This window comes from Schistocerca nitens, chromosome 6, assembly GCF_023898315.1.
Source record: "Schistocerca nitens isolate TAMUIC-IGC-003100 chromosome 6, iqSchNite1.1, whole genome shotgun sequence".
In the NCBI taxonomy this organism is placed as follows: Eukaryota; Metazoa; Arthropoda; class Insecta; order Orthoptera; family Acrididae; genus Schistocerca; species Schistocerca nitens.
Window position 1 is genome coordinate 588,535,784 of NC_064619.1, and position 25,441 is coordinate 588,561,224.

At 43.5% G+C, this 25,441-nt stretch overlaps 1 protein-coding gene across 4 annotated transcripts in view; it reads left to right on the forward strand.

The window, feature by feature from the left end:
• The window catches only part of LOC126262602 (uncharacterized), a 132,937-nt gene that overhangs the window by 95,619 nt on the left and 11,877 nt on the right, over window positions 1–25,441 (forward strand). For all 4 annotated transcript variants that reach the window (XM_049959350.1, XM_049959349.1, XM_049959351.1 and 1 more), the window contains one exon: window positions 12,645–12,799. In XM_049959350.1, coding sequence (XP_049815307.1) covers window positions 12,645–12,799 — 155 coding nt within the window. The remainder of the gene's footprint in view (window positions 1–12,644; window positions 12,800–25,441) is intronic.

Consider the following 25,441-nt stretch of genomic DNA (forward strand, 5'->3'; position numbering starts at 1 on the left):
TTCTTTGTTTAGAACTGGGTTTCCATCTGAGCTCTTGATATTCATGCAGTGGTTCTCTTTTCTCCAAAGGTGTCTTTAATTTTCCTGTAGGCAGTGTCTATCTTACCCCTGGTGAGATAAGCCTATACATCCTTACATTTGTCCTCTAGCCATCCCTGCTTAGCCATTTTGCACTTCCTGTCGATCTCATTTTTGAGACGTTTGTACTCCTTTTTGCCTGCTTCATTTACTGCATTTTTATATTTCCTCCTTTCATCAATTAAATTCAATATTTCTTCTGTTACCCAAGGGTTTCTACTAGCCCTTGTCTTTTTACCTATTTGATCCTCTGCTGCCTTCACTATTTCATCCCTCAATGCTACCCATTCTTCTTCTACTGTATTTCTTTCCCCCATTCCTGTGAGTTGCTCCCTTATGCTCTCCCTGAAACTCTGTACAACCTCTGGTTTAGTCAGTTTATCCAGGTCCCATCTCCTTAAATTCCCACCTTTTTGCAGTTTCTTCAGTTTTAATCTACAGTTCATAACCAATAGATTGTGGTCAGAGTTCACATCTGCCCCTGGAAATGTCTTACAATTTAAAACCTGGTTCCTAAATCTCTCTCTTACCGTTATATAATCTATCTGATACCTTTTAGTATCTCGAGGGTTCTTCCATGTATACAACTTTCTTTCATGATTCTTGAACCAAATGTTAGCTATGATTAAGTTATGCTCTGCACAAAATTCTACCAGGCGGCTTCCTCTTTTATTTCTTAGCCCCAATCCATATTCACCTACTATGTTTCCTTCTCTCCCTTTTCCTACTCTCGAATTCCAGTCACCCATGACTATTAAATTTTCGTCTCCCTTCACTACTTGAATAATTTATTTCATCTCATCATACACTTCATCAATTTCTTCATCATCTGCAGAGCTAGTTGGCATATAAACTTGTACTACTGCAGTAGGCGTGGGCTTTGTGTCTATCTTGGCCACAATAATGCGTTCACTATGCTGTTTGTAGTAGCTTACCCGTACGCCTATTTTTTTTATTCATTATTAAACCTACTTCTGCATCTAAGGTATAAGAGGCGTTACAGTAATAAAAAGCAATGAAATAAAACACGACCGAAGTTAGATTGTCAGAAAGAGGAAATTCAGAATTCCGCATAGGCGAGCAGTGGTTAATTGGAACGTGACCGCCAGAGGGCACCTCATACTCTGCAGCATGCCACCTCAAGAAAAGAATGATAAAACTCCATACCAGTGCACGAATAATATTATCTAGTTAATGAAGTATATTATATAAACAGCGAAGGAACTAGAAATAACTAGCAAGCGCACAACGTAAGAAAATGAAGTAAATATGTAAGGCATTCTATACTAGGTGAAACTATCAACGAACTAGTAACAAGAGGCATTCAGTGATTAAAGTAAAACATTGTCAAACAAAACAAGGTAGGCATTGGGCACGAAATCACTGCCAGTTAAGCAGTTTTGTTGGTTCTTTCTTTTTTTGCTTTATAAATTTCAAGCACCTCTAACAAATTAAGATAAAGGCCTTTTCCACCCATTGGAGAATACCCATACTATTCTAAGTGTTCCCGATAGAATGACCAGTTTCAGACAAAAGCAGACACAACGCAGTTTTGTTCCGTGGCTGTGAATGTTTTTTAGCACACTAAGTGCGCGTGACATCATTTACAAAAAAGCCGTTAGCTACCGCATTCTGTTTTAAAATGCTGAGTTCTTTATGGACGAGGGTGAGTCAAATGAAAACCTTAAATTTGTAATAACAAATGGAAATTTCGCACCGTTATCCTGTAAGTTTGTAAGCGTGCTACAAACAGCGTGCAGAATGGCCTGTAGGTGGCAGCATAGTGCAGATGCACACATACCGTCGCAGTGTCAGTATAAAGATGGCCACCCCACTTGCGACTTGCACCAGGGAAGAACAGCATTCTGTTATTCAGATTTTGCGTAGTGAAGGTGTGAAATCTATTGAAATTCATCGACGAATGAAGGTTCAGTATGGTGATGCATATTTGTCACAGCAGCAAGTCCACGAATGGAGTAGGAACTTTGCAAATGGTGTGACTTCAGTGGAAGATGCTCCTCGTCCAGGTCAGGCACAACGAGTTGTGACTCCACAGAACATTGCAGCAGTTGAAGCCATAGTGAAGGAAAACTGCCGAGTGACACTGAATGACATTGCAACATGTTTACAGATTAGTCGTGGGTCAACACACCACATTGTGCATGATGTGCTCCAGTTTCACAAAGTGTCTGCAAGATGGTTGCCACGGCAGCTGACTCCTGAAATGAGAGAACGACTTGTTGATGCTTGTGAAGAACTTCTTTGGCTCTTTGAACGAGAAGGTGATGGCTTCCTTGCAAGAATCGTTACTGGGTACGAAACGTGGGTTCATTTCCACCAACTGGAAACGAAGAAAGTGAGCAAGGAATGGCGCCATTCCTCATCACCAAAACCAAAGAAGTTTCGAACAGAACCATCAGCAGGGAAGGTTATGCTGACTCTCTTTTGGTACGAAAAATGCATCATTTTGGAGCATTACATGCCTAGTTCTGAAGAAGAGAAATTTGTTAACATCGAGTATAGATTTAAGTGTCAGGAAGTAGTTTCTGAAAGTATTTGTATGGAGTGTAGCCATGTATGGAAGTGAAACATGGACGATAAATAGTTTGGACAAGAAGAGAATAGAAGCTTTTGAAATGTGGTGCTACAGAAGAATGCTGAAGAATTCATGGGTAGATCACATAACTAATGAGGAGGTATTGAACAGAATTGGGGAGAAGAGGAGTTTGTGGTACAACTTGACAAGAAGAAGTGACCGGTTGGTAGGACATGTTCTGAGGCATCAAGGGATCACAAATTTAGCATTGGAGGGCAGCGTGGAGGGTAAAAATCTAGAGGGAGACCAAGAGATGAATACACTAAGCAGATTCAGAAGGATGTAGGGTGCAGTAGATTGTTAAAAAGAGGAAGAGTTAAGAGACAGTAATTGACATTTGCTCAAGTGCCAATATTATAGAATGACATAAATAATAGCGATGAAACTATTTTGCTAACTAAAGGCTTACAACATATCACTCCACATGTTAGGCAAATATTAAGTTCGTAATAGTTTAAACTAAAATGGCATGCTAACTGGCTGGTATGACGAAATTAGAAATTGCAGACACAGCTTTTAAGGTCAATAATGCTTTGTCTGTTCAAAATGGTTCAATTTTTTGAATCACGAGAGTGGTATTTTCAAGGGTCTCAATACCAAGTTAGAGAAGGAGAAACCAATGATCATTCAACCTAAAAAGGGGAACACGACAGTTCTTATATATGAAGATGACTACATTAGGAAAATGTATTTTTCTTTTTGCATTGAACGATATTACAAAGATTCACTAAGACCCAACAGAGAAGTTTCAGACCAGTTTCCGGAGAAAGACTGACAGCTCCCACTTTCTTCTTAATGAATACGAAAAGAGATCACTTGAAATGATGAATGTCTGGGAGATGAAGCAGCTTGCACAGGATAGAGTAGCTTGGATAGCTGCATCAAACCAGTCTCAGGACTGAAGACAACACCAACAAAAACAACAACATGCCTGGAGGGACCACTGTGACCAGTGCATCACACACAGATCTAAAAAATCATCTGCAGCCTGCAATCAAATCAAAACGACATGGATTGCTGTCAGCAGGTGTCCTTTTGCAACAGACAGTGCAAGGCCCCACACTGCCCGTACAACAGTTGCAACAATCACAGACCTGCATTTTGAGTGTCTTCCTCATCTACCATACTCACCAGACCTTGCCCCAAGTGATTTCCGTATGTTTGGACGAGTCAAAGATGCAATGGGAGGAAAAAAGTTGTGTTCTAATGAGATATGCCACGCGGTGCATGAGTGGTTGTATGGACTACCAAAAGAATTTTTTTCTAAAGGAATTTATGCACTTTGTATGTGCTGGAGGACTTGCATTGAGCGTGGGGGAGATTATGTTGAAAAGTGATACAGCTTTGTACCACTTCTGCACAATAAATAATATTTAAAAAAAATATTTAAGGTTTTCATTTGACTCACCCTTGTATTTCACTTTTGTCCAAAGGTAGGCGAAGGAGCCGGTGAATCATGGAGGTGAAGAAGGCCTTTTGGTATCGGGGAAGGTGGCATGAACTGTCATTGTACAAGTAGGTTTTCTAAAAATCGAAAATTTACATGTGTTGTCAACTTTCCTAATAGTAAGGTCAAGGTAGTTAATTGAGTCCTCTTTTTAACTTCAGTAGTAAAAATTATTTTTGGGCACATGCGTTGACCTCACTGGTGTCACCTTCTATCAGTAATAAAAGTCATCATCATACCGTTTATAATAAATCGTTTTATCTTTTAGCTGTGGAAACTTGGCAAAAAAAATTTACATTCTGAATTGTTCACAAAAATATCTGCTAAAGTACCAGCTAGACTATTACCCATCCCAAGCGCATCTCTCTGATTATATATTATGTCATTGAAGGTAAAAAAATTGTAAGCTAAGACAAGTTGTAGAAATTCACAACCCTGCATCTTGTTATAGGATAGGAGAGTACAGCTAATAATGTCAGTAGTCTCTTTTACTAGGACATCGCTGTAGAGTATTTTTACATCCAAGGAGGCTAATGTTTCATTATTTGGTGTATATTGATTGCATTTGCTAACTCCGAACTTTTTTTGACCTCAAATAATTATCGAACATGTAAACCAGTTTAAGTTTATTATTAAGAAACTTATTTAATTTATAACATGGTGATGATATATTGTTCACAATTGGATAAACTGGATTTCCATCTTTGTGAATCTTAACTTTAGATCTAAACTGGAGAAGTTTGACATTCATCATTTCAAGTGATCTCTTCTCGTATTGATTAAGAAGAAAGTGGGAGCTGTCAATCTTTCTCCGGAAACTGGTGTGAAACTTCTCTGTTGGGTCTTAGTGAATCTTTGTAATATCGTTTAATGCAAAAAGAAAAATACATTTTCCTAATGTTGTCATCTTCATATATAAGAACTGTCGTGTTCCCCTTGTTAGGTTGAATGATCATTGGTTTCTCCTTCTCTAACTTGGTATTGAGACCCTTGAAAATACCACTCTCGTGATTCAAAAAATTGAACCATTTTGAACAGACAAAGCATTATTGACCTTAAAAGCTGTGTCTGCAATTTCTAATTTCGTCATACCAGCCAGTTAGCATGCCATTTTAGTTTAAACTATTACGAACTTAATATTTGCCTAACATGTGGAGTGATATGTTGTAAGCCTTTAGTTAGCAAAATAGTTTCATCGCTATTATTTATGTCATTATCTATAATATTGGCACTTGAGCAAATGTCAATTACTGTCTCTTAACTCTTCCTCTTTTTAACAATCTAACTTTTGTCATGTTCTGTTCCATTGCTTTTTATTACTGTAATGCCTCTTATACCTTATAAGCCCGTTACAGACTTTACCAGTTATAACCCCCTTTATTTTAAGATGTTCAATTAATCATCGAAGAATAAGTGCGTGCCTACAGTAGCGCCATCTGGTGAACTTGCAACACAAACATCTTGTGGCTATTCTACAGCAGTTTGTTTTGAACAGTAGTGCTGCTGACAAGATAATTCTTGCATATGCTGTTATTTATGTATATTTGATGACGCTGGTACTAATTTTGTGTTTAACATTTGACAATGCCACTATGGCTGCAGTACGTTAAGACATGTTTCTATAAAACAGATATGCCTCTTCATACTTAAAGTGCACAAATGTACCTGTATGTCAATAGTACTTTTCATTATGGGCTATTGTATTTCTTTAAGCTGCAAATCTGAAAAGATCATTAAAGACCGAAACTTGTAATCTGATGGGAAAAAAAAAATTATGACCATAGACATAAAGTAAAGGAAATTTACTTTTTAAAAATCTTCATTCTTGAGATGTTAGCTTCACTCCAAATACTCCCGAGCTCTTCTTCTATGTTTCTGTACAAATCTCACTATGTAATGTGCGAAATAAATTACAAGTATAAATTTTCCACAAAATTGCTTTATTCGCACACTAGATGTTTGGTAGTGAAAATATGTAAAGTAAGTTCTCTATGCTGTGCTGTTGATGGTTGGTAACAAACTGCTCTCCTCCTCTGCGCTAATCACTGGTATTTCAATGATTTACAACAATCATTGACACTGAGAATTTACAAGTTTTAAGAAATGACAAAAATGTTTAACAAAACATTCACGCACATCGAAAAATAACAAAAATAATGCTTTGCAATTTTGTGTGGATGCAGACATAATTTCACTAAGAATTCTGAAGTAACTTCAAAGTTTCCAGAAAATGACAATACATATTGCATTTTAGTTAATGACAGTTGAAAGAACGAAAAGTATTCCTACCATGTGTAGGCATTCCAAATATTGTGCTTATCAAAATAGTAAATCGGCTTTGTACATCTCCATCGACACCTTGAAATCAAACAGTTCCTTGGGCAGCCTTTGTCACCCCCCTGAAGAGACTACATTTTTTCCATGCTTAATTAATTGTTTAATGCACAATGCTAGACCTTTCAAAGACCTACTCTTCTCCCTACTCCTGCACTCCTTTGCTGCCAAATCTTCAACCAAAACCACCCTAATTCCAAGATTGAACCCTGCCTCTTCCAGTTCATACCATCATCCAACCGTGATCCTCCCCAACCTACCACCTAACCACCTACTCGTCACCTTCCAGGAATTTCTTACCTCCAACTTTGCCTCACCATCCTTCCCCACATCCCTTCCTCAGGACACCAACCTTGTAATAGAAGAAAGAAAAGCCATAAACAACATCAAAACAGATGCTGACCTAATCATTGTACCTGCAGACAAAGTTTCCATCACTGTTGTCATGAATCACATTGACTAGCTGGCAGAAGACCTCTGCCAATTATCTGATTATTCCACCTATAAAGTCTGCCGGGATGATCCCATCCCAGACGTCCAACACTAATCTCAAGTCCCTTCTTAAAGCCTTAGGTCCTTTCCAGAACATCTCCCCTAAGTCCATTTCCCTCCTCACCCCTATGACACCCCTGCATGCCCACTTTGTACATTCTTCCCAAAATCCACAAACACAATAATCCTGTACGCCCCATTGCGGCTGGTTATTGTGCTGCAAATGAAAGAATTTTTGCCCTCGTTTACCAACAGCCACAATCAGTTGCTCGTAATTTAGCCTCCCACGTCATCGACACCAATCACTTCACCGAGCGAGGTGGCGCAGTGGTTAAACACTGGACTCGCATTCGGGAGGACGACGGTTCAATCCCGCGTGCGGCCATCCTGATTTCGGTTTTTCGTGATTTCCCCAAATCACTCCAGGCAAATGCCGGGATGGTTCCTCTGAAAGGGCACGGCCGACTTCCTTCCCCATCCTTCCCTAATCCGATGAGACCGATGACCACGCTGTCTGGTCTCATTCCCCAAACAACCAACCAACCAACCAATCACTTCCTTCACTGAATCCACCATCCCCACTTCTTTACCTCCCGGGTCTTTACTTGTCACCATTGACACCACCTTCCTATACACCAACATCCTTAATTCCCACGGTCTTACCGCTATTGAACACTACCTTTCCCAATGTCCTTTAGACTCCAAACCCACAACCTCATTTCTTATGCGCTTTACTAACTTTATCCTAACCCAAAAGGACTTCTCATTTGAAGGGAAGGTATATAAACAAATTGGTGGCACAGCCATGGGCACCTGCATGGCACCCTCCTATCCCAACCATCAGAGGAGTCCTTCCTAGCCTCCCGGAACATCAAACCATAATCTGCTTTAGGTTCATTGATGATATCTTCATGATCTGGACTCAGGGCCAAGACACCCTATCTTTGTTCCTTCACAACCTCAACAACTTCTCTCCCATCCGTTTCACGTGGTCCTCCTCAACCCGGCCTAGATGCTGACCTTCTCCTCTCTGATGGCTTTGTCTGCACCTCTGTTCATGTTAAACCTACTAATCATCAACAGCACTTGCATTTTGACAGCTGCCACCTCTTTCACAAAAAAATCCCACCCGAAGTTAGCATATCTGCAGTGACAAAAACTCCTTTAGTCAGTGTGCTGTGGGTCTCACAAAGGACTTCACAGACAGCCACTATCCCCCAGACGTAGTCCGCAAACAGATCTCTTGTACCATTTCCCATCACACCCCCTGTCCACCCACCACCCCCAAGAACCAGCCACAAAAGACCGTCGGAGTGTCTCATTCATCACCTGGTACCACCCCAGACTGGAACAGCTGAACCACATCCTTCGCCAAGGCTTGGATTACCTTGCATCATGCGCTGATATGAGGGACATCCTACCCAAGATACTTCCCAACCCTCCTAAAATGGTGTTCCGTCGCCCACCCAACCTTCTAGTCCTTCCCTACGCCACTCCCAATCCCAACCCTGTGCCACAAGAACCATATTCCTGTGGAAGACACAGGTGCAAAAACTGCCCAATCCACTAACCCAGCACTTCTTATTCCAGTCCTGTGACAGGTTTATCTTACCTCACCAGGGGCCAGGCCACCTGTGGAAGCAGCCATGTCATTTGCCAGCTCTGCTGCAATAATTGCACAGCATTTTATGTTATGATTACCAACCAACTGTCAACCAGGATGAACGGTACTAACCAACTGTCCACCAGGATGAACTGCCACCACCAAACTGGCCAGGAGCAAAGTAGACCACCCTCAGCAACAACATGCAGCTGAACATCAGACACTTGATTTTAATGGCTACTGTGCCATCTGGATCCTTCCCTCCACCATCAGCTTTTCTGAACTACACTGATGTGAGTTATCCTTACTACACATACTCCGCTGCCGTAATTATTCTGGGCTCGATCTGTGGTAACGTACTGTCCCCACACCTGCCACACATCATTTTCCGGCCCCTTTGTCTTATTGTCTCCTCACCATTCTCATCTCCACCCTATTTATTTTCAGCCCTCTTGACAATGCATCCGCCTGTCGTTCCCTGCTCGTCTCCTTTTTTGTACCATTTTTCTGCACTTCCCTGCGCCACAACCTCCTGATGCTGCACCGGTTGGCAGTCTAGTCCCTGCACACACCACCACACAACACTCGTCTCTCTCTCTCCATCCAAACATTACTATCCCTTCCCCTTCCCTGCTACCTCCAGATTGCTGCTTGCATCCCATGTGATAGTTGCATTCTGGCCTGAGATGCTGGATTTGACAGTCTCGTGTGTGTGTGTGTGTGTTTTCCTAAATTGTTGATATACCTACCTGGAGTTTCCATTATTTAATTTCTATAGTTGTTCGTAACACTGTCACTTGAGCCTCATGCCACAAAATGGAAAACAGTCATCTGATAAACAAATATATCTGGCCTATATTTTGATATTGCAATTACAAACACAGCTCCCCTTAAGATAAATCGGATATTGTTAAGTATCAATTATTCTGGCCTGGTGCAACCAAAAGCTTTGTGTCAGTCATGTGCGAATACAATGCTGAGAGTAGCATAAACAAATTATTACAAAAAAATCTTTGTTTTGTTCGGTGGCAAATTCTGTAATTTCTGTGCTACTTGAGCCATTATCATGTTGCAGTGTTTCTCCTCATGGGTGAAATACTGTTTGGTGGTTTCTTACTGGCAAGAATCAGGTTTCTGAAACAGTTAATAAAATTATCATCTTCTGCTTGTGGCCCTAATTTTGTCACTCCACAAGCATCTTAAAATATGGACCTAGCATTAACTACTGTAAAGAGGAAAATAAAAATGTGTATGTACAGCCAAAATAGTTGGACTGTTACAGTATGCTTCATTAAAGCAGTAGTTTTGCTACAGAGAATTTTTACATTGTCTTCTAGCCCCACTTTGCCAATACAATCTAGACAGCTTGCATTTCCTCTTATTTATTTAAAAAAAAAAAAGTTAGTTTTTGAAAACTAACAAGTTCCTCTTTGTCTCAAAGCAAAGGTACCACTGGAAACCTTTCTGCCTGTAAGTCCCTAACATTTAAGGTGGGCAATAATTTTCCATCCCAATGATGTCATAGTTTCTTTCTTTTATTCTTGGGGATTAGATAAATTTTAAATTTATTAGTAGGAGATTGTCAGGTCTTCTGCTGCAGCCTGCAGAATAGAAACAGTATCCGATACCTAGCTGACATATATCTAAAGCAAACACTAGTTTTTTTGTCATCATTATAAAAGCTGTGGCATCTTGCTTCTTTCATATAATGTATGGTACCTTGTCTCCTAGTGCCATTATTTGCAGTAATAATAAATTGAAATAGCATCTTTCCCTTGCTTCTTTCATCAGAATTCAAAAGTTCGTTACCAGAATAGTCAGAAAGTGGATCATGGAATGCAGCTGAAAAGTGGGTGCTTGCAATAATTTGTGTCCTATGTGTTCCTTGTTCTTCCTTCCTTCATTATGAGCCTTCTGTCTACTTATAGATTATAGCGAAATCTTCCCAATTCTATTTGTCACAGTAAGATGACTGTGTCCTCTTCCCCTGAAATACACTGCTGGCCGCCGTAAATGCAACACCCTGAAGGAAGCATCCGAATCAAGTGAAATTTACACCATAGGTTTGCAGCGATGAGATATGCAACTGATTAGAATTTCAGCGCAGACGCACATCACGCGCGCCTGTGGCGCCACCTCATAGCGCAATTTAAGGCTTGGTGATTTCGACGAGTGTACGTTCGGCACGTGTGTTTACCTTGTGGTTGTTTCACAAGACGATCAGTTATGCCTTGTAGACAAAAGCGAACATCGTTTGATCAAGTATCTGAGTTCGACAGAGGAAGGATAGTGGCTTACCGATATTGTGGATTATCATACAGAGAAATCGCTAGTCGTGTTGGACGAAACCAAACAACTGTAATGCGGATATGTGGCCGTTGGATGCAGGAGGGTACGACGGACCGACGTGGTCGATCGCATTCACCTCGGTGCACCACTGCACTTGCTGATAGGCAAATTGTGCGCATGGCAGTGACGGATCGCTCAGTGACATCCCGAACCATAGCACAGCACATTACGTCTGTAACGCATCATCCAGTGTCTGTGCGTACCATTCGACGCCGTTTACAGCAGAGTGGTCTGTCCGCAAGACATCCATTGCTTCATCTACCATTGACGCAGAACCACAGACTTCTCCGTCGCCAATGGTGTGATGACAGACGTATGTGGACGGCAGAATGGAATGACGTCTTTACTGACGAGGCACGCTTCTGTCTGCAGCACCACGGTGGTCGGATTCGAGTGTGGAGACACCGTGGAGAGAGGATGCTGGACAGCTGCATTATGCACCGCCACACTGGTCGTGCACCAGGTATTACGGTATGGGGCGGTATTGGATATTACTCTCGCACGCCTCTAGTACACATTGCCGGTACTTTAAATAGCCGGCGCTACATATCCGAGGTGCTGGAGCCAGTTGTCCTTCCTTACCTTCAGGGCTCGGCCACAGCCATATTTCAACAGGATAATGCGCGACCACACGTGGCACGCATTGTCCAAAGGTTCTTCGTCAATAACCAGATTGAATTGCTTCCCTGGCCGGCTCGCTCTCCGGATCTTTCGCCGATAGAAAACATGTGGTCCATGGTTGCTCAACGAGTGACCCAGATTACATCCCCAGCTGCCACACCAGATGATCTTTGGCAACGTGTGGAAGCTGCTTGGGCTGCTGTACCCCAGGAACACATCCAACGTCTCTTTGACTCAATGCTGAGACGTGTGGCAGCGGTGATCTCCAACAATGGCGGCTACTCTGGCTACTGATTCTGGCAGGAACCACATGTCACAGACGTCTGTAAACGTAATCATTTGATACTTGGTCAACATGTTATCTACAAAATAAATTTTGTTGTGCTACCTCTTGTCTTTCTTGGTGTTGCATTTACGGTGGGGCCAGCAGTGTAGTTTGCAGAGCATTGTCATGTGTGATATGAAATAAACAACAATTCAAATTGTTTGAAAACACTTTCATGGCATCTAAAAGATGGATAGGTTTTTCATGTTCCTCTATAATTGCCTCCATTCCAGGTGAGTTTCTTTGAACAATAAGGAAGGGGTCTCGGAGGAGTTGTTGCTCCCCCCACCCCCACCCCCCCCAAAAAATAAATAAATAAATAAATGCACTCACAAATTGTGAGATTCACATAATTACTGATAGTGTCATGTTCTATATGTTATAGGACAAGACAGCTACAACTTATTAAATTGAGGTCATTTGGTGTTAAACAGCTTCTATTTACACTTTTCCTCCAACATAATGTTCCGGAAATGATGTGAAAAATGAGTGTAACGTAACTGAAAGTGAATAACAACTCATGGCGCGCTAAGTGCTAGTGTGAAGTGCTCTAAATAAGTTTAAACATGTCCACACTCAAGTTGGATTGGTGCTGTGACACTAAGAAATGGCATACACACACTTTTAGAATAAAAGGCAAGAAACAGGAGAGTGCATTAAAATTTTTTGATGTGCAAATTATTGCAGATACTTATATTTCCATTTAAAAGTTTTCACTTCACTTTTATTTATTACCACCTAAGTTTGTAATATTATGGGCTGCTTTCAGAATAGTAATTATCTTATCTTCTGTTTGCAGGTGAAAAGGAAGAGAGCAACAAAACCTGGCTACAAAGCACTTAAAGAGATAAGGAAATATCAGAGATCAACTCAACTAGTAATACCAAAGATACCATTTGTCCGGTTGATTAAAGAGATTCTGATGACTGTTTCAAGAGAAACCAATGTTAGCAGGTATAGTTTCAAAACTGAACTAAGTAACTACGAATAGAATCGTTAACTTGTAAATCATTCTTATAGTGAGATAACTCATGAGTTACAAGCATAACATAACACCATAATTATATAGTGCATTTAATGTTGTTGATAGAATTTCTGTTTTTGATTAACAGTTTTAAAGAACGATTTTCTGCATATATCAATTGTACTTTATAGGTTTAATGCCACAGTTGAAGAAACCTTTGCCATTAAGACTGTATAGCACCTTACTTTCCTCAAAATCATTATTTCAAGCTCTTGTTTTATGAAAATCCTTGTTAATGATGGTTACCATTAGTCACAAGAAAAACAGCTTTTGTATACTGCTGACCTCATAATGTTTGAAGTTTTGTCTCTGTATCAGTCTTGGTCTTATAACTTTTTACCCCTTCACACACAAATGTTACAAAATTCTTAAAACATTCCTTGCTAGGACATTATGAAAATGTTTAGACTTACTTTCTTCAGGTGTCACACATTTGAATTTTGCTCTTAGAGGCCAGTGCTGCATAGGAAGGTTGTTTAATTTTCCTTGTAAATTTGTATTGGCCTCCCAAATGTGATATATGGAATTCTAATTGAGGTCTGGCAATTGCCTCTCCATACCCTGTACCATTTGCTGTTGAATGTATTTGTCCATGAAATGCATCCTCTTTGGATGAAATCGAGATGTTTTGCACCAGCCTGAGGGAACACGTAAGCATTGAGCATGTCATACTTGTAGGGTTGTGTAGTCACAGTTTCATGTAAATAAATGTAGAGGCCTGTGTATCCATCTAAATATATACCACATTGCGAGAGCCTACCCGCAGAGGACGGGGGAGTCAAAGATGAATGGGAAAGTGTTAGCTTAGGATTAGGTACTCTTCTGTTCCACCTGTTCTAGAAGTGTTCTGTTGTCATTGAAACTCGTTGGAGAAATCCTTTCCAACTGACATTTTTCATCCAACTGCTACTGCCGTAAAACATTTGTGAGGCAGAATTTCACATATCCTACCATCTGTTCCCATAATCATCCCCATCAAGGCATGTTTGACAATGAATGTCCATATGACAGCTTGCTGGTTGAGGTACTTGTATGTCTCGCTTACCATGAAAGACTGCCAGAGTTCCTTCTACTCTTTGTGTGTGGAATGGAAGGTAGTAGTGCTGTCAGTGTAAATCATGCTGGGCACTCCATGTCTTCCCACAAGCTCTGTAGGGCTTGCAGTTGACATATCTGAGCATAGTTCCCAGTGCAGTGCGCATGTTGTGCGCACTACTATAGCAGTTGTCCGACCTATAGCGGGCCCTTCAAAGTTGGTGCGTGTGACTTCACATGGTTTCAGTGATGGTACTCTTTCAGCTGATAATGGAGTTTCTGTTTGTTGAACAAAGTGATCCTTCACAGTCTGCAAAGTAGGTAGCAGTTTAGAACATTTTTAATTCCCTGTTGAGCTCAAAGAATCCAGCATTCTCTTCTCAGTTCAGATAACACTCTGTTTAAGATGATGCAGGCGAATATGAGCCTGCTGGATCAGTAAGCTGGTGAATTAATGGTGTCCATCGAGAATAATTGGGTGGTGATTCTGCAAACTGCAGATGTCCACTGAAATGAATCAGACCATTATTCAAGAATGGATTGAAATGAGATATCTTAGAATTTTGTGGCAGAGGCAAGTTCTTGTGCAGAGTTTGCAGTTGAGCTGAGAAATGTTTAGCAACCTGAATCCAGTAAGTACATGCTTCGTGTAAGTCTGATGCTGTCAGGTATCTGGATGTGCAATTTCCTTTCATTAACTGCTGTTTAAAGTGAAGTATTCTTGCTGTGACTCATAGCAGCTTGTAGTAATTACGATATTGTACAGCTGTTAAAATAGATAGTATTGTTTTTACCACGAAGACTTTATATGTTAATTTCTTCTTTACTTCCAAGGAACGGTCTTTTGTCTGTATAAATTATGGCCATTTTGTTTGGTTATTTGTTAATCAAGCAGGCCAATGGACCCATATAATAGCATGCTGACGTTTGTCTGCTGGGCTTTCCTTGCCAGGTAAGTATCCCCACTGTGATAGCTTCATTAGTTCTTGCATTTCCGTAGTACAATTTGGCACACAGTCTCTCATCAGTTAGGGTCATGTCGTATCCATGCTAAGGCTACAGCTGAGTCAGTTCACAGTGTTGTACGACTTGCATTTTAGCTCGTGGTCTCACAGAAATAATGCAGTAATCTTGATTCAAGAAATATTGATAGAAGTTCCAATCACAGAAGAGTTATTCTCTTGATGGGAGCTAGTATGTTTTTGCTGCAGACTATGCATCTATGTGACATGCGTAAAGGTCCGCTCTGCAGGCCTTTTGTGATGCATCAGAAAAATCATAGATTTCTGATTCAGTTTCTTCAGAAACACCAACCCATTTGGGCATGTGCGTGTGTGCGAACATGATGGCAAAGTTGATACCCACCTTTGCCAGCGTTTGTCAAGATCAAGAGGTAAGAGCTTATATAGTTCAATTCTTCTTGGCCAAATTTCCTGGAAAATTATTTTTGCAGTGAGGGATCCGGATGACGACAGACCCAGTGGATCATAGAATCAGATAGTGCTGTGGAGTACTTTTCACTTAGTGGCAGGATGTTCTGTGATATTTTGATTACAGTGTTGCGAACAGTACTGAACGAGACAGTCTGCGTGTTCCAGTGGAATCCTAGCACCTCCATATCTGTAATGTTTACAACAAATTCTGATTACCGTATTTCAGTCATTTGGCTCGAGTTTGTGGCCCACTTCGCCATGTTAGACTGATGTGTCTCATGTTTGCTGTAAGCCCACAATAGAAATTCCGGCATTGGTATCTTCAGCACCAGCTACAAAATCGTACATAAACGTGTTATATTCAACAAGTAAAGAGGCTTGAGAAAAATTCGTTTTGTGCGTTGTAACAAGTTCCTTCAGTGTTACTGCAAGGAGAAATGGGTTGGTAAATTGTAGTATAATTTCCTTATTGATATATGATTACTTTAAACCAAACAAATTCCCTGTGAGACTTTTCTGTAGAAATGCTTGTTTGATATGGGCAATTAAGGTTACCAGATATAGACAAAATCTCAATAATACCAAAACAATACTGGGAATTAAATTGAGGACCTATTTTAAAGAGTCTTTCAGTGAATGTACAAGTACCTCCTCATGTGACAAACCATCAAATGCAATCCTCATTTTGATGAGCCCTAACTTTTGTTTCTTTACTGCAAAATGTGACAAGTAAAATGTGTTACTTGATGTCTGTCCAAGGATGGTGACCTCCACATCTCTTTTTATGGGGACTGTCATTCATGTCTTCGTAAATGTGTTTCAGATTTCTGACTTCATGAATTGCTTCTCCACTGAAATAAATCTTTTTTCCCTGCTTTCTGAAGATTATTAGGAACCATAACATTGTGTTTTCAGCAGAAAGAAACCACTCTTCTATTATCTTCAGTGCAGTACGATTTTAATAAATATTGCAGTAAGACCAATTCCTTTGGATCCGGGTTATTTTTGGTTAACTGTGATCCCCAGTTTCTAAATTCAAGAAACATTCTAGGACATCATCTGTGGGTGTTGCTGTGTCTATAAGCTGTTGTAGTTTGCTATCACAAGGTTTGCCATGGTGCTTGACTTACTCCCAGTAAGAATCCAACATAGAATGGAAGATATCAGTGCAATGGATGATGATAGTTGAATCGAAAGGGAATCTGTAATGATTTTCCATTAGTAATCTGGTCCTATAAGGATCTTCATGGGAAGACATTCTTCATTATCCTTGGGGGGTCTGCTAATTGAAGTCCCCCCTGCGGGTCCGGGGTAAGAATAGGCCCGAGGTATTCCTGCCTGTCGTAAGAGGCGACTAAAAGGAGTTTCAACCGTTTCGGCCTTCCATGTGATGGTCCCCCTTGGGGTTTGACCTCCATTTTTCAAAATTCTACAGAAGTACGAGCCTTTTGGGGAAGGGCACCTTACGTGGTGTACCACTGGTCCTAAGTGCACTAAGACCTTGGCACTCAGCATTGCACCGGCGTTGCAACCATACCCACTATTCCTCAAATTGGGCCTATACGCCTGATGGGTTGTCCAAGTTACGCCCATAGTGCATCTCCATCTGCACCAGCGATCATGATGGACTTTCCATGGCACCAGAAATCGGGGCGGATGTTTCGCAGATGAAACGTCAACACGTATCAGGTCGCTCTGCGGCCGAGTCTTTCAAAAGAAAAGGTACCGTTTCTAGTTCTGGTTCTCCTCCCCTTTCCCCCTTGGCCACTCCATGGGAGGAGGGACAGGCCCGCCGGCTTGGGGCGAAGTACTTCCCCCGCTATTTGGTCTGTTCTCGAACCGATGGGGGGACATTCGCCACCTCCAAGCCCATGTTCTTTGTTCAGCACATTGAGGACATCTTCGGTGAAATCGAGGCTCTCAGCAAGATGCGTTCAGGGTCTGTTCTTATCAAGATCACCTCCGCCACACAGTCGGCGGCGCTCCAGGCGTGCGACCGCCTAGGGGACATCCCAGTATCAATTGTCCCACATCTGGCACTAAATAGAACGCAGGGGGTTATTTTTCATCGTGACCTCCTGCTACAATCTGATGAGGAGCTCAGGGCCAACCTGGAGCGCCGAGGCGTGCATTTCGTCCGGCGAGTCCAGCGCGGCCCCAAAGACCGTCGCATCGACACCGGGGCCTTTATCCTCGCCTTCGAGGGGGACGTTCTCCCGGAGAAGGTAAAGGTGATGTGCTACCGGTGTGACGTGCGACCTTACGTCCCGCCTCCTATGCGCTGTTTTAGGTGTTTCCGCTTTGGGCACATGTCGTCACAGTGTGAGGCTGAGCCCCTTTGTGGCGATTGTGGACGTCATCTTCGTGAGGAACATACATGCACCCCACCACCTCGGTGCATTAATTGTCCTGGCGTCCACTCGCCTAGATCCTCAGACTGCCCCGCATATCAGAAGGAGAAGAAGATACAAGAAATCAAAACTTTGGATTGCCTCTCTTATTCTGAGGCCAGGAAGAAGTATGACCGCCTCCATCCCGTGCCATTGACCACTTCGTTTGCCTCCGTTGTGTCCACTCCTTCCGCGGTATCCTCACCCCTATCCTGTCCCCCCTCCGCCTCCTCCGCCCATCAGGGGGCTCTGCCTCCGCCTCCCAAATCCTCCTCCCCCGTGGCCCCCACCCCCTCTGCCCCATGGGCCACCCTTCCTCCACCTCCTGCCCCCACGCCACCTGAGAAGCGATCCTCTTCTCAGGCGTACATCGGGGAAATGTTGCGGACCCCAGCTTCAGAGGTCCGGCGTTCCAAAATGGATCCTGCGCGTGAGGACCTTCTTCGGGTCCAGCCCACCATCCCTGTGCCTCCTCGGCCTTCCAAGAAGGCCTCCAAGAAGAAGTCTCTATCCCCCTCTCCACCCCGGCGCGTTTCGTCTGACGCTCCATCCGTGAGTTGCTGCTCCCGGCCGTCCTCAGTTTCGCCGGGACGCTCTGCTGCCAGGCGCTCAGCTGGCCTTTCGTCGGCAAACGATGCTGCCCCTCCTACACAACCAGGGACAGCGGCCGCAGCTGGCGACGAGTCGATGGAACCGGATCCGCCTCCCGTCGGTTGTAGCATTGTTCCCTCGCAACCTGGCCCTCCCCGGCCGTCGAGGTGACCAGCTCTTCCCCCGTCTCGTTCCCCCGACTTTTTGACTAGCGATGGCGTTGTTTCATTGGAACATAAGAGGTATTCGATCTAATCGGGAGGAATTACAACTGCTCCTCCGCCTGCACTGTCCGCTCGTCCTTGGTCTCCAGGAAACCAAGTTGCGCCCGACTGACCGTATTGCCTTTACCCACTATACCTCGGAGCGGTATGACCTCACCCCTGTGGACGGTGTCCCAGCTCATGGTGGGGTCATGTTGCTCATTCGGGACGATGTCTATTACCATCCCATCCCATTGACCACCCCACTCCAAGCAATAGCTGTCCGCATTACTCTTTCTGCTTTTACTTTTTCAGTTTGTACCATCTACACTCCACCGTCATCTGCTGTTAGTCGGGCTGACATGATGCACCTGATCGTTCAGCTTCCCCCGCCGTTTTTATTGTTTGGCGACTTCAATGCCCATCATCCCCTTTGGGGCTCTCCTGCATCCTGTCAAAGAGGCTCACTCTTGGCGGATGTCTTCAACCATCTCAATCTTGTCTGCCTCAATACTGGCGCCCCGACTTTCCTCTCGGACTCTACTCATACCTACTCCCACTTGGACCTCTCGATCTGTTCTACCATTCTTGCCCGTCGGTTCGAGTGGTATGTACTTTCTGACACCTATTCGAGCGACCACTTCCCCTGTGTCGTTCGTCTCCTGCACCACACCCCATCCCCACGTCCTTCGAGCTGGAACATACTGAAAGCTGACTGGGGACTTTACTCCTCCCTGGCGACCTTTCCGGACCACGATTTTCCCAGTTGTGACAGTCAGGTCGAATACCTCATGGCTGTTATCGTCAATGCTGCCGAACGTTCCATTCCTCGTACTACTTCTTCTTCACGTCGCGTTTCCGTCCCCTGGTGGAACGAGGCTTGTAGGGACGCTATCCGTGCTCGACGACGTGCTTTACGCACCTTTCGCCGCCATCCTACGTTGGCGAATTGTATTGAATATAAACGACTCCGAGCGCAATGCCGTAGAGTCATCAAAGACAGCAAAAAAGCTTGTTGGGCCTCTTTCACCAGCTCCTTTAAACAGTTTTACTCCCTCTTCCGTCGTTTGGGGTAGCCTGCGCCGGCTGTCGGGCATTAAGGCCCACTCCTCAGTACCTGGCCTCAGGTCCTTGTTGATCCTGTGGCTGTCTCCAACGCCTTTGGCCGCTTTTTCGCGGAGGTTTCAAGCTCCGCCCATTACCATCCTGCCTTCCTTCCCAGGAAAGAGGCAGAAGAGGCTCGGCGACCTTCCTTCCACTCGCTGAATCTGGAAACTTATAATGCCCCCTTTACTATGCGGGAACTCGAACGTGCGCTTGCACTGTCCCGGTCCTCTGCTCCAGGGCCAGATGCCATTCACGTTCAGATGCTGGCACACCTTTCTCCGGCGGGCAAAAGCTTCCTTCTTCGTACCTACAATCGCGTCTGGACCGAAGGTCAAGTCCCCATGCGTTGGCGTGACGCCGTTGTTGTTCCTATACCCAAACCCGGGAAGGATAGACACCTTCCTTCTAGTTACCGCCCCATTTCTCTTACAAGCTGTGTCTGTAAGGTGATGGAGCGCATGGTTAATGCTCGGTTAGTCTGGATTCTTGAATCTCGACAGCTACTTACTAATGTCCAATGCGGCTTTCGTCGCCGCCGCTCCGCTGTTGACCACCTTGTGACCTTGTCGACATTCATCATGAACAACTTTTTGCGAAGGCGCCAAACGGTAGCCGTGTTCTTCGACTTGGAGAAGGCTTATGATACCTGTTGGAGAGGAGGTATCCTCCGCACTATGCACAGGTGGGGCCTACGCGGTCGCCTGCCCCTTTTTATTGATTCCTTTTTAACGGATCGAAAGTTTAGGGTACGTGTGGGTTCCGTATTGTCTGACGTCTTCCTCCAGGAGAACGGAGTGCCTCAGGGCTCCGTCTTGAGCGTAGCCCTTTTTGCCATCGCGATCAATCCAATTATGGATTGCATTTCACCTAATATCTCAGGCTCTCTCTTTGTCGATGACTTCGCGATCTACTGCAGTGCTCAGAGAACATGCCTCCTGGAGCGCTGCCTTCAGCGTTGTCTAGACAGCCTCTACTCATGGAGCGTGGCAAATGGCTTCCGGTTCTCTGAAGAGAAGACGGTTTGTATCAACTTTTGGCGATATAAAGCGTTCCTTCCGCCATCCTTACATCTCGGTCCCGTTGTTCTCCCATTCGTGGACACAACTAAGTTTCTAGGGCTCACGTTGGACAGGAAACTGTGTTGGTCTCCACATGTCTCTTATTTGGCGGCCCGTTGTACACGTTTCCTTAATGTCCTCAGAGTTCTTAGCGGTTCATCTTGGGGAGCAGGATCGCACTGTCCTGCTTCGCTTGTATCGGTCCATAGTCCGATTGAAGCTGGATTATGGGAGCTTCGTCTACTCGTCCGCTCGGCCATCCCTCTTACGCCGGCTCAACTCCATCCACCATCGGGGGATACGTCTTGCGACCGGAGCCTTCTACACTAGTCCTGTCGAGAGTCTTTATGCTGAAGCTGCCGAGTTACCATTGACCTACCGGCGCGACGTACTGCTGTGTCGGTATGCCTGCCAGCTGTTGTCTATGCCCGACCACCCCTCTTACAAGTCCTTCTTCGCTGATTCTCTCGACCATCAGTACGGGTTGTATGTGTCTGCCCTGCTGCCCCCCGGAGTCCGCTTCCGTCGCCTGCTTCGACAATTGGATTTTGCCCTCCCTACCACCTTCAGAGAGGGTGAGAGCCCGACACCACCTTGGCTCCAGGCTCCGGTTCGTATTTATCTCGACCTCAGCTCACTCCCGAAGGAGGGTACTCCGGCTGCAGTGTATTGCTCATGGTTTGTCGAACTTCGTGCTCGACTTGCCGGTCACACCTTTATTTACACCGATGGCTCCAAAACTGACGATGGTGTCGGCTGTGCCTTTGTCGTCGGGGCCGCCACCTTTAAATACCGGCTCCTCGACCAATGTTCCAGCTTTACGGCCGAGCTTTTTGCTCTCCATCAGGCCGTTCAATATGCCCGCCGCCACCGCCATTCATTGTATGTACTCTGCTCTGACTCACTCAGTGCTCTTCAGAGCCTTGGAGCTCCCTATCCGGTCCATCCCTTGATTCAACGGATACAGCAGTCCCTCCATTCTTTCGCTGATAATGGTGGTTCTGTCAGCTTTCTGTGGGTTCCCGGACATGTAGGAGTGCCTGGGAATGAGGCTGCGGATGCTGCAGCCAAGGCTGCAGTCCTCCTGCCTCGGCCAGCCTCCCATTGTGTCCCGTCATCTGACATTCGTGGGGATGTATGTAAGAGGCTTGTGTCGTTGTGGTGGGATGCTTGGTCATCCCTCCAAGGAAACAAGCTCCGGGCAGTAAAACCGCTCCCAACTGCTTGGACAACATCCTCCCGACCATCTCGGTGCGAGGAGGTCCTTCTGACCAGGTTGCGGATTGGGCATTGCCGGTTTAGCCACCGCTACCTGCTCTCCGGTGACCCAGCCCCGCAGTGCCCTTGTGGTCAGGCATTAACAGTGCGCCATGTTTTATTGTCGTGTCCCCGTTTTAGTCAATTTCGTGTTGTCCTGTCCCTGTCATCTACTTTACCGGATGTTTTAGCTGATGACGCTCGAGCAGCTGCTCGTATTCTGCGTTTTTATAACTTTAACTGGCTTGTCCAAAGACATTTAACCTTTTTACTTCTTTTATCTGCATATTTGTCAGGTCCTTCTGGTGTCCCCCCATCCCCTTGAGTTTTACCAGATTCCATGTGCTCTCACAACAGTGACTGGGCACTAATGACCTCAGCAGTTGAGCGCCCTTAAACCAAAAAAAAAAAAAAAAAAAAAAAAAAAAAAAAAAAAAAAAAAAAAAAAAAAAAAAAAAAACAGCTAACTGAAGTCTCTAGGTGTGCAGTAGTTTCCTTATATTGGCATTTACAATTACGTGTGTGGCAAATGAGTATATGCTTTCAAATGCAGTCACAGACTTTTTGTAATTTGTCCAGATCCCCTTCAAAGTGAGTACTATGGGGCTTTAATGTTGTGGATGACATTTCAGCAGCAATGAGAGAGAGGTCATGATGATCTGTTGTTTGTAAACCTAGCTTATCAGTGGGGGACTTGGAAATGAAGCTCAACTGACTACTGCCATCCAGAACACAGAAAGTGTGGTTAATTGTCTGGTTCACTGACCTCAACTGGAGCTGTCTGAAGATAAGTAAAATTTGTTGAACTTAATATCGACTTTTCCAACAGAATATTGGTAACTTGTCGAGAAGATGAAATGGAGGTAGCACTACCAGTATCAGTATAAGTACAGATAGCTTCGTGAGGATGTTTCTTGTACCTAGAACATTAGGCCTGACTTTCTTAAAGTGCTTTAACTTATCAATACTTGTTGACTATAAGTTCCTTTGTTGCAGTCGTGGGCCCTGTGAATGCAAGTTCTGTGAAATATACAGTATGGTTGTTCTTCTTGTCTAGGTTTTTGTGAGTTTTTAGCTCTCTATGAGTTTTCGAGTTGTGTCTGCAGTGGGTGTGAAGTTAGAGGATAACAGATGTTATCAGTGAATCTTTTGTGCAGTAAGAGCACCATGAACTGCTTGTACTAAAAAGTTAAGTAATTTCACTACATCTCCATATAATATTTTGGTTCTTCTAGCATGAATAACCCATTTCTGACACATTTCAGCCCACAGAGTTTTCATAATGACAACTATACTGTATGGTATGATGTCTTCTTCTAGGGCGCTCATTGCCTTCAGGGATGTCAAGTTCAGTCTTGTAGGAGTCGCTGACAGTACAGGTCTTGATGCATCAAATTAATTGAGATGCGCCTCTGTATTTGTGGTTGCTGTTTCCACACTGATTGAGTGAATTTTCTTTGTTTCCACATACATGTTAGCTGTTCTTGGTATTCCATCGAACAACTACTTACTACTTCATTTCGCCTGACAGATGACCTCATAGGAAAACATCTACATCTACATCTACATCCATACTCCACAAGCCACCTGACGGTGTGTGGCGGAGGGTACCCTGAGTACCTCTATCGGTTCTCCCTTCTATTCCAGTCTCGTATCGTTCGTGGAAAGAAGGATTGTCGGTATGCTTCTGTGTGGGCTCTAATCTCTCTGATTTTATCCTCATGGTCTCTTCGCGAGATATACGTAGGAGGGAGCAATATACTGCTTGACTCTTCGGTGAAGGTATGTCCTCGAAACTTTAACAAAAGCCCGTACCGAGCTTACTGAGCGTCTCTCCCGCCGAGTCTTCCACTGGAGTTTATCTATAATCTCCGTAACGCTTTTGCGATTACTAAATGATCCTGTAATGAAGCTCGCTGCTCTCTGTTGGATATTCTCTATCTCTTCTATCAACCCTATCTGGTACGGATCCCACGCTGCTGAGCAGTATTCAAGCAGTGGGCGAACAAGCGTACTGTTGTCCTTTGTTTTCGGATTGCATTTCCTTAGGATTCTTCCAATGAATCTCAGTCTGGCACCTGCTTTACCGACGATCAACTTTATATGATCATTCCATTTTAAATCACTCCTAATGTGTTCTCCCAGATAAGTTATGGAATTAACTGCTTCCAGTTGCTGACCTGCTATTTTGTAGCTAAATGATAAGGGATCTATCTTTCTATGTATTCGCAGCACATTACACTTGTCTACATTGAGATTGAACTGCCATTCCCTGCACCATGTGTCAATTCGCTGCAGATCCTCCTGCATTTCAGTACAATTTTCCATTGTTACAACCTCTCGATACACCACAGCATCATCTGCAAAAAGCCTCAGTGAACTTCCGATGTCATCCACAAGGTCATTTATGTATATTGTGAATAGCAACGGTCCTATGACACTACCCTGCGGCACGCCTGAAATCACTCTTACTTCATGGGGTTCTTTGTCACTGTTTGGTTCAGATTGTCTGTATTTCGCATTTAATTTTGTCTGTATATTGCTCACAGCTCGACATATCTTGATCGCATTCAACATCAGGGACAAAATTGTACATGGCATCATGCTATGAAATGAGCTTCTGTAAAGTGTCTTGAAAACTTTCCCTATAGTGTTCAGAATTGTCAAACAGGCCTTTTTTTGGTCGTCTCCATAGCTTGTCTGTCTCTTTTTTTTTTTTTTTAAAAAAAAGGTCTACTAACTGCTGTTCTAAGTCTTCCAGCCATATGTCTTGCTGAAGACAGCTACAGCAAAATTGTTTATGAGTGCACTTTGTGAATTGTTATATGTATGACAGAGAGTATATTTGTAAGCAAAATATGAATGAAACTTTTGTTTACAAATCAGGTGTTCAGGGTGAAAGTTTCAGATGTGCCTTGGACATTGTTTGGAAGCAAGCAAATCATGCCATCGTATTATGTTGGCATGGACTTACCTTGTGATGATGAAGTCCAACATCGTCTCTTGTTTTCTGCAGCATGAAGTAAGTTGTTAATTATTGAAATTGTGTAGGTCATGGGTAATAAACATTGTCAGGGTGTCTATTATTACAAGTATCAAACCACAACAGGTGCTGAGTTTATAACTGTATGTTCCATTAAAGAAAAGCCACTCTAGTTGCTAGTAAGAACTTTATTTTAAGTTCACGACTGGTTCCAGCCTTAGATCAGGCCATTGTTTTCAAGAGGATGTACATACTTTAGTTTTTAGAGGAGTTATATTCAAACATGTTAGAAATTCCAAATTTGTGCTTTACCAATAAAGTGTAGAACAGCTGCAGTCGAGTGTAAAGTTACATCCTATAGCATTCAAAAGTTAAAGCACAGGAAACAGTAGAGGGTAGTAGCATAGCTTGGACACATTGTGAACTGCTAATAAAAGCATATTTACTGGTGTTTCTTGGTGGGCATAGCTCATCGACCGTCTTTTCTTTGGTTTTTTTTTTTTTTTTTTTTTTTT